Consider the following 10,010-nt stretch of genomic DNA (forward strand, 5'->3'; position numbering starts at 1 on the left):
AATCCAGCCACATACCACCACCTACCAAGTACTTATTTTGAAAAATTTTCAGCTGGCAGTTGCTGTTTTGTAAACTACGATTGTTACTTTTCTACATTATCCTGTATAAAGAATACTAATGAGACTGGTCAACATTGCCAAGGGCACTGATGACAACCCAGGGGGTGGGGAGTGGTCAGGGTCTGTTGGCAACCTGGACCAGGTGGAGAGTGGGAAGAAGTTAGCTTCCATTGATAATGATGGACACAGTAAAGATGAATGAGGAGAGCCTCCTTTAAAATATGTTGAAAGTTACTGAGAGATGTGCAGGAAAGGATTTAGTGAATGAAGAAAGATGTATTATGTATAGCAACAGATTTGAACAACAGTATCATCTTTGCTGACTTCTCAGTTTTTCAACATCACATTTCATTGCTGTAGGGCAATGTGGGATGCAGATGGTGCATTAGGAATATTTCTCAAGAAGATATTAGTATCTACCTTCATCAAGTTATTATATCCAGGTGTATGTGGATGCCTGAAACACACCTCTTGTCTAAGACATTGGGAGCTTGTGACTACTTATCTGGATTCCTCAGTTTCTGATGCATACTCCTACTGAATCACCATCAACTTTTTGTTTATCAGTGGCTTGCTGTGCTTCTGAAGCACTGGCAACATCCATTCCTTCCATCCCATTTAAGATAACACTTTGCAGTAACCTCATTTCCATATACAGTACTTGCTCCTAACAGAAGGAAAGTTTGCGAAGTTTTGGACGCATTCTGCCCATGTCATTTTTCATTTTCCTCAGAAGTCATCCTTTGCCTTTGGATAATTGAGCAATTTTTATTAGAAACAAGAAATGTCATTTTGTCTGGTGTACCACCCAAGGTCTGACAAAACATAGCCTATCTTCACCAGAGTTACTTCCAGTTACACAAAGCTTCCACCTTAGCAGTTCTGTGCGGTGCCGTCCAAGTCTGAATGTAAACTGAAAATGCTGCAAGTCAAGATCTTAATGTGTTAAAAAGAAGTGTAAATGTGATATGCCCTTGGTAGTTGTTTTTCTTCCCTGGTAATGAATATTGTTTGTCATTTCCTGACATACAAACCTGAGGCCTTTACTTTGGGAAAATTCTCCTGTGCAGTTGGAAAACCAGTTATGAAAAAATCTGATGTAATATGATCAAGGCATGGTGGTGTCATACATAGCATCACCTAGTGAGACCAGTGAGTGGGAGGAGTCTCCTCTTGTTTGCCCCACAGAATCTCGTGACATACCAGTGATCTTCTAGCCCAAGAAAACTGAGTGAGGAGTGACCGAGGTGAGCCATTAATGTAAAGGCCTCGGGTTTGTATGTTAGGAAAAATACAAATTGTTTAAAAATTTGTTATTTGTTCCCATACAAATACAGTACAAACCTTTGGCCTTTACATTGGGAGACTTACTTATTGGTAGGAGGAAAGGTAAGTTATGACTGATTGTAGGTCCAGCTCACCTGGGCTTACTTCCTGACCATTGTCAGAGTATAGGAAGGAGTTGAAAGCCTCTGACTAAAAGGAGAAAATGTTTTCCTAGTAGCCAGACATCCAGGCTTCTGCCACAATGGGTATAAGATTCCACAGCATGCCAAGAAGAAAAGGGAGGATTTAAATCTGTTTTAAAAAAGAAACAGTTGGTTAACTACCTTGATCTATGAGGAAAATACTCTGTTTAAAGAGGGAAGAAAGGTGTCATTTCTATTTCTGAGATTAATTCATTGTATGAAAAGGAAAGAAAAAAGAAAGATGTCTTCCTCACCTGTATCTAGATAGATCCATATCGAAAAGACGTCCTCCTCATCAGTATCTAGATAGATCCATACCAAAGATAGTTCTCTTCACTGCTTGCTGGGAGTGAAGGAGGAAAAGGAGAGAGGAATAAGACCATTCACCAGATCCATACCAAAGATAGTTCTCTTCACTGCTTGCTGGGAGTGAAGGAGGAAAAGGAGAAAGAAATAAGGCCATTCACCACAATCACAATCTCTTTCACATGAACGTCTAGACTAGATACATTTTGTCCACAAGGAGCACTGGTAAGTTAGATAACTTGTTGGGCAGCCACCACTAGACCCAAGGAAAAGGTGTCCAAGGACATATGAGTGACATCTGTCAGGTAGAAAGAGGTGAAGGTGGTCTGATGATTCCATGTACCAGCCCCCAAAACTCTTTGAACCTGTAGATTCTTCCTAAAAGCGATGGAGGGGCCGAGACCCCTGACATCATGAGCTGTAGGTCGTACTGAGCTGTTACCTACATTAGAAGTATATGCACTTCTGATAACCGCCTGTAGCCAGAAGGAGATGGTATTCTTGGACACTTCTTTCTTGTTCCAGCCAGCAGTAACAGAAAGCCTTTGACACCCAGGCCTGAGGTATTGAGTTCTTTTCAAATAGTAGCATAGTGCCCGAACTGGACATAAGAGCATTTCATTAGGATCATTGCCAACAAAATCTGCAAGGGATGGAATTGAAAAGGACTCAAATCTGTCATCGGGAACCAGTGGATTCAGTCTTAGCCATGAATCCTGGGACAAATTTGAAAGACCCTAGACTCCAGCCCCTTGAGTGCTTCACCTCAAAAGAAAGGCCATGAAATTCCCCTACTCTTTTGGTTGATGCTAAGGCAAGCAAAAATATTGTCTTGGGGGTTAAAGTCCTATCCATAAAACCCTGTAAAGGTTCATAAGGGGCGCGAGCAAGGCTGCTAAGAACCAACGTCAAATCCCAGTTAGGAGGCTTGAGTTCTTTAGGTGGACAGGGTTGCTCAAAACTTCATAAGAGCATAGAAATCTCCCATGAGGAAGAAGGATCCACTCCTTTCAGAGGAAGAACTAGACCTAAAGCAGCTCTATAGCCCTTAACGGCTGACACAGAAAGGAGCTTTTCCCTACGAAGGAAAATAAGGAAGTTGGCTACTTGCTGAATAGAAGTTCCGACCGGAGAGAAACCATTCATGACACCAAGCTTCCGACCAGAGAGAAACCCTGTTCATGACACCAATCACAGTAGACTGCCCACTTCCCCTGGTACACTGCTGTTGATGATTTCCCGAGATCCGGACATCTTTGATGCTGCCCTGCGAGAAAAGCCTCTCGCTCGCAGGAGATACTGGATAGTCTCCAACTGTGAAGAGATAGGGACTTGACTGACTGATATCATCTTTTGATGCAGGGCTGGCAAAGAAGATTGTGCCAAGGAGGAATCTCTCTTGGAGCTTCTGTCAGCAGAGCTAGAAGGTCAGGGTACCACTTGGTGTGTGGCCACAAGGAAGCTACCAAAGTCATCTTGAGGTTCCAGGAGACCATTACAGTATTGATCACCTGACAAATCAGACAAAAAGGTGGAAAGGCATAAACGTCCAGGTTGTCCCACAGATGTTGAAGGGTGTCTTCTGCCGCCGCCCAAGGGTCCAGAACTACTGAGAAGAACACTTCCAGTTTCCTGTTGAAGCGGGTGGCAAACAGATCCACCATCGGCATTCCCCAAAGAATAAACAGTCTTTCCGCTGCTGCTTGGTGCAACGACCTCTCTGTTCCCAAGACTTGACTCTGACAACTCAGTTTGTCTGCCACAATATTCCTTTTGCCTGGAATGTACCTGGCTTACAGAACCACTGAGTGGTTTATTGCCCACTGATGTAACTGGACTGTCAGTCATGAAGATGGTGAGAGACTAGTCCCCCGTTTGTTTATATAAGCCACCACCGTGGTGTTGTCGGACATCACAACCACATAATGACTCGCTACATGATCCTGAAACTCCTAAAGGGCTAAAAAGGCCTCTTTCAGTTCCAGGACATTGATGTGAAGATGTTTTTCTTCTGGGCTCCAAAATCCTGAATTCAAAAGATCCTCCATATAAGCCCCCCACCCTTCAGTCAAGGTGTCCGAAAAGAGAAGGATCTCTGGAAGCAGAGCATGAAGGGGGCATCCCTGTGGTTGAGCTCCTGTCATCCAGCCACCATGCCAAGTCCTGTCTCACCTCCTGCGACAGAGGGACGAGGAAGAATGGAGAATCCCTCACTAGACACCAAAACTCTTTCCACTCCACTGTAAAGAGCAGAGGTAAAGCCAGCTGTGAGGGATGAGCTTCTCTAAAGCTAACAAGTGACCTAGAAAAACTTGCCACTGGCACGCAGGTTGTTTCCGTTTCAACAAGAATGACCTTACGACGGTCTTGAAATTTTCTATTCTTGGATCTGAAGGAGACTCGAAATGACTGTGTCTATCACCTAACCAGGTAAAGAGTCCTTTGGCTGGCAGCAAGATTCGATTTCTCCTTATTTATCACAACCCCCAGGTTGAGACAAAACTGAAGAAGATGGTCCTTATCTGGAATCAGTTTCACTTGAGAACTTGCTAGGACCAGCCAGTTGTCAAGATATCTGAGAATGAGCCCAAGTCGAAACCAGAGTGGACACCTTGTGAGCACCTGAGGGGCAATCAAGAGGCCGAAGCATAGAACTTTTGAACTGAGAAACTGTCTATCCCAGAACGAATCGAAGGAACTTGCAAGATGACTGGTGAATTGGGATCTGGGAGTAGGCATCCTTCACGCCTATTGATAACATGAAATTGTTCTGTCTGATGGCAGCTAGAACCGTACAGGGCGTTTCCATCTTGAAACGAGTCTGCCTGTTGAAAAGATTCAGAGTCGACAGATTTATAATTGGTCTCCAGGCAATCGATGTCCTCTCTACCAGGAAAACTCGACTGTAGAAACCCATGGAAGGAAACTTCACTACTTCCACAGCTCCTTTCTCCATCTCCTTCACCTCGTTCTGGAGAGCCAGATCCTTTGGCAATCCTGGAAGGTACATCAACCACCCAATCTTCCGCTCCTAGCTGCTGCCAAGTCCCCCAACGGCTCACCAGGCACTCCCCACCAAAGGCAGTGGATGGGGAGGGATGCCTTCTCTAGTGTTTCCCCTGTCTAGTTCTGCTTCTGCCTCCCCTGCCACTTCTAGGAGGATGCAGCTGAAAGGGTCGTTGCTGAGAGGTCTTATAGTCTTAAGAGACGATTGTCACTCCCTATGAGGACCCATCTTAGTCTGTGGCTTCCTCAGCGAAACCTGCTGTCATGGTCTAGCTACGTTGGGATGAGCAGACCCTGACGATTTAGAGACTGCTTGCAGAACCAGCCAGTTGTTGTCAGCTCTCATTTGATCAATTGCAGCTTGAAGCTGGTCTCTTGGAAAAATGGGAAGATTCCAATAAAGTTCCATTCCTTAATGCTGACATGGACTCTGGGCTGATGTATCTAGACACCCTAGAAAGAGCAGAATCCCTCCTCTTCAGCAACCAGTTGGCCCACATACTCGCTATTAAGTGGGTCACAAAAGAAATGGTCTTGCCCCCAGACTGTGGGAGATGAAAGAAGGATGAACACTCCTTAGAGTCCGTTAAGAAGGACGTTGCAGAAATCTTGCCCACTGTCATAGACCACAGATCTAGGCAAGACATTGTTGGGAAGGCTATGGAAGCCGAAGCCTCCATGGACGCTGCTTCTTGGAAGGTGAAAGAAGTGCCATCCCCCTTAAATTGATTGAAGGAAAAGCTCGGTCCCAACCTAACAAAGTCCGAGTCCAATTGTCTTGGTCGCAGGGCAACTCTTAAGGTGGCATAAAAATGCCTGTGCTTATGAAAAGGAGGTAGAAGGAAATTAAGGGATTGCCCAGAACATAGTGAATTGTCCTTTCCACAGACAAGAGCCTCTACCTGTTCTATGGCAAAATCAGCGAGATTGGCCAAGGGTAATCCTACTGAGGTCTTCACTTCTTTCTTGGGGCCTAGGAACTTCTCAAGGCCTGAAGACCAGTCTGAAGGAGCGGTTGCAGTTTCTTCCAAGTCATCGTACTTCCTAATCATATCAACAACTTCACTGTATGCCTTGGCCAGCTCATTAGCATCAAGATGAAGTGGTAGAGGATCCTCCAAATCTTAAACCTCTAGAACTTCTATCAGGTCTATCTGAGGAATCTCCAACTTCTAACTTCATCTCGTTGAACAACTGGAGCGTATGCACGTTCAGAACCTAAAACCCTCGAGGTTGGTGCATAAAGATGAGAATCTGAAATATCAAACTCATTCTTAGGGTGAAAAAAGGAACTTTATATCCTTTGAATTCCCAAGAAATAGAGGGAAGTGGAGATGGAGGCCTAGATGTAGAAGCAGACCGATGAACCTTGCATAGATGATCGGGAGAGTAACGTTGAGAATGTTCCCTACTAAATGAGCGATGAAGAGAACAGCCTCTGCTGTATGAGTGCTACCGAGGCTGATGTCGCGGCCCAGCAGGGCTTCTTCAACTTGGGGATTTGTCGCTGCTGTATGAGATGAATTCTGAGGAGATAAGTCATGTCCTCGAGGCCAGTGTGGTAAGTTTACTGTTCCAGGTGAAGCAGGACATGGATGAACGGCCTTACATGTGGGAATGTCATAGTCGAGAAAACAAGGTTGAGAAGGAAGCCACAGCCATATAAGGCGTGATTTCTTGACTGGAGCCTTGTCGTCTTTCCTTTTTATGGCCGTCTGTCTAGTAGTCAATTCTGTTTGGCTGGGAGGAATAACAATCACCTCAGACAGGGCCTGAGCTGCTGCTACCTCAGGCAAAGCCTGATTTGGTGTTCTACAAAATTCCATAACTTCGTGGCGATCAGAAGATATGGCTGTGATGGAGCAGTCATGTGGTTTCTTCATAGAAACAGCCATGGAGTGTGTGCCTGTATCCTCCTTGGATGGAATATGGCTGTGCTGAGATAAGATAACACCCCTCCTCCCACCGAAACGGGAGAAGGAAAGCGGGAATCCAAGCGTAGGTAGAGAATTTTCTTACAAGGAGAAAGCGCAAAGTCCTTCTTCCAGCGTCTTCTAAGGACTACACAAGTCAAGGAAGATGATGATTTTTGAGAATCCGAAGATGGAAATCTAAGGCGTTTCTTCCTAGGAACCGTAGAAACAGAGCAGTTGATCCCTTCAAGGACTGCAATCCTCTCCAGTAAGGCCTGAAAAGTAGAAGCAGTAGACAATGAAGGACCGGTCGCACGAAGCTGGGACTGAGCAGCCGTATGCAGAACATCATATGATGAGGGAAGCACGGATGTTGACATATGGCAGAAGCAATAGGCAATCGTCACATATGGCCTTGGTAGTCATACGTGAAGACATCATTGACACAGCAAACGAAACGTTATCAGAGGCAGAAAAGGCGAGATGGGACGCCACCAGATGAGAAAGTAGTCCCCCCAACCGCAGTTCTCCAGGAAGGCCTAAGGTCGACCAATACTCACAGACAGTAGAGCCTTGTATGCCTGAATCTGGAAATAAATCACGAACTGAATCTCGTACCTCATTCAAGGTGGGAGGAGTGTCCTTGCCATCCCCCCACCCCCAGAGCAGGAAGAGAACCAACAACAGGATCTCCCAGACCCCTCCCTCAGAAACATCTGTATTGAGGAGACAACAGACGAATGTGAAGGGGTAAATTCTTCCAAGTAAGAAGAAGCAAGACAGTTCGGGGAAGAAGAAAAGGGACAAGAAGGAATGGCGTCGTCTGCCGCCATTGAAGAGTCGAAACTCTTCCATGGCTGAGCAGTGCCCTTCCTCTTGTACTACTTCTTCGACTCAAAACATCTCCATGCTCAGGAGACCAATCACTACATTCAGAACAGGGCTACTTACATTGCAAACATGAAGTCTACACCTGCTAGAAGTTACATAGGGATCAGTTTCAAAAGAAACTGATCCCTATGTAACTGATCATTAGCAATACCAGGGCACTTCTTTTGCTTCTTAGCACTAGGCTTGGGTAAATCATGGGTTTGCATGATGATGAAGCAATCATATACACAAAAATGCACAAAATACACCACATAAAATACAAAACTTATAACCAGTTGCAAATGAAATGGAAGAAAAAAAAAAAAGCAGCTTTGATGAGTTGAGCAGCACGCATCTGCTCAAGAAGGCGGTTAAGAGAACACTGGTACTGTACGTCAGGAGATTCTGTGGGGCAAGCGAGGGGAGCTCCTCCAACTTGCTGGTCTCATTGGGTGACACTATGTATTACTCCGCAATGCCTTGATCATAATACGTCGAATTTTTTCATAACCGGTTTTCCAGCTGTGCAGGAGAATTTTCCCAATGTAAAGGCCGAAGGTTTGTATTCGTATAAGAACAATCTACCATTAATAAAGACAAATTCTTTGAGCCAGCCCTGTGAGAGGTAAATACAGTAAATTAGCCTAATGGTTTGGATAAACTACCACTAAATAATAATAAATCTTCCAAAAGAGGCCTGTCAGTTAAATGCTGTAGATTTGGTTGGGCTTGTAACTACCATCACAAATTTGTTACTTCAAGATTTGTGACCATCTTTGCAGCTTTTTCATCAGAAAATTCTGTTAACATGGTAACAAAACGATGCCAGCTTACGTTTTACAATCATCTTCCAAGCTATGGCAAGCAACTTGCATCACCATGTAATATATGGTTATCCAACTTTATTCTGGACATTGCTATTAACTTGGGTAGATTACTGGCCTGCCTTTCATTCATATCATGGACTTTGAAGACAAGGAGTTTCTCCTTTATGTCTGAGAGTTTTTCTTCAGCTTGCCGTCATCTCGTTAGATTTGCTGGCTTGTCTTTCATTAATATCCTGGAACCTGATTAATATGAGCCCCTGTATGTCTAGGGAGTGTATCTTGCTTGGCAGCTAAAGTGGAAGCAGTGCAACTCCTTCTAGGAACAGTCCCTTTTCTGAAGGATTGTGCATTAGGTGAATAAGACTTTCAAAATACAATTATCACTTTTGTCTTAGTTTCTTTGCTACAGTGTGTAGCATTACTTCTAAAGCCAAGCTCATGTAACCCTTTCCCCACACTCACAATGCTTGCCAGAAATTTTTTCAACATTCACAACACTACAAACACTAATAAAAAAGCATAGTTCAGTGTGACTTTTTATAGAGATTATAATGATTATAATATGATAGTATATCCTAACTTATTGTTTGATCTAAGTAAATCAAAATTAATTTTCCCTAATTAAATAGACTGAATATTGTTAGGCAAAATATTTTGTATCAAACTTTTGTAAGGCCAGGTCAAATGTATTTGTAGAATGAACAAATAAATTTGTTGATTATAAACTAGATGTACTTGATCAATTTTTATCAATTTGTTTATAATGACTTTATCACTTGCAGTAGTGATCCAAATTTTTACACAATGTTACTGCAGGAATATAGCTTACATTCGTATACTTTTTGCTTGTCACAAACAGTGTATACAAGAAAAAAAAATTTTAATTAGTATTTTTTTTTTTCATTTTGCAGGGGGATCTGAAGGTGGACACTAAGTTTTAAAGAGGAACCTCATATTATCCTAAAAATAAAAAAAAAAATCATTCCCACAATTAGTTAGAGAGAGCGTCCATTTGTAAAATGTTTTGTCACCTTCATTATCACTTCATAGTTCATGAAACTTCATTTCATTATCAACATATTCATTCGTAGATATTTGAAGTTATCTGTACAATTGTAGTATTGTCATCTTTTGTACCCTTACTAACATATATTATATTTTGAGTTCATATAGCTAATAGTAATGATAGTGTTGTCCTAGATTTTATATATTTGTATCGCTGTGACTAACAGAGTTTCTAAAACTGACAAGACTTTCCGTTCATGCTTTGTCCAATGTAAACAGCAACATGTCACTAATATTATAAGTGCCAGGACAGCAGAACATCTGCACCTGTAGTGGTTTGGAAAAATGTGTCAGTATTAGATGTAGTGTAATTATGGATATGGAATGATGTCCAAGTTCTCTATTTAAAAAATGAGTTGTCAGTGTTGATTGTGTGGTCCATTATATTATCTTTACGTAATGTGTGTTTGAAGCTAAGTTCCTATCCACAAATCAAAATATGCCGTTTTAATTTGAAAATTTCCAAGTAAGTAGCCTCTAAAGAAATTACGATT

General features: G+C 42.8%; 1 protein-coding gene across 2 annotated transcripts in view; it reads left to right on the top strand.

Annotated features, from left to right (window-relative positions):
- The window catches only part of LOC136844899 (longitudinals lacking protein, isoforms H/M/V-like), a 49,543-nt gene extending 39,627 nt beyond the window's left edge, over positions 1-9,916 (top strand). For both annotated transcript variants that reach the window (XM_067114207.1, XM_067114209.1), the window contains exon 8: positions 9,363-9,916. In XM_067114207.1, the coding sequence (XP_066970308.1) occupies positions 9,363-9,385 (23 nt within the window). In that variant the 3' untranslated portion in view covers positions 9,386-9,916. The remainder of the gene's footprint in view (positions 1-9,362) is intronic.
- The last annotated feature ends 94 nt before the right edge of the window (positions 9,917-10,010 follow it).

This window comes from Macrobrachium rosenbergii, chromosome 13, assembly GCF_040412425.1.
Source record: "Macrobrachium rosenbergii isolate ZJJX-2024 chromosome 13, ASM4041242v1, whole genome shotgun sequence".
NCBI lineage: Eukaryota > Metazoa > Arthropoda > Malacostraca > Decapoda > Palaemonidae > Macrobrachium > Macrobrachium rosenbergii.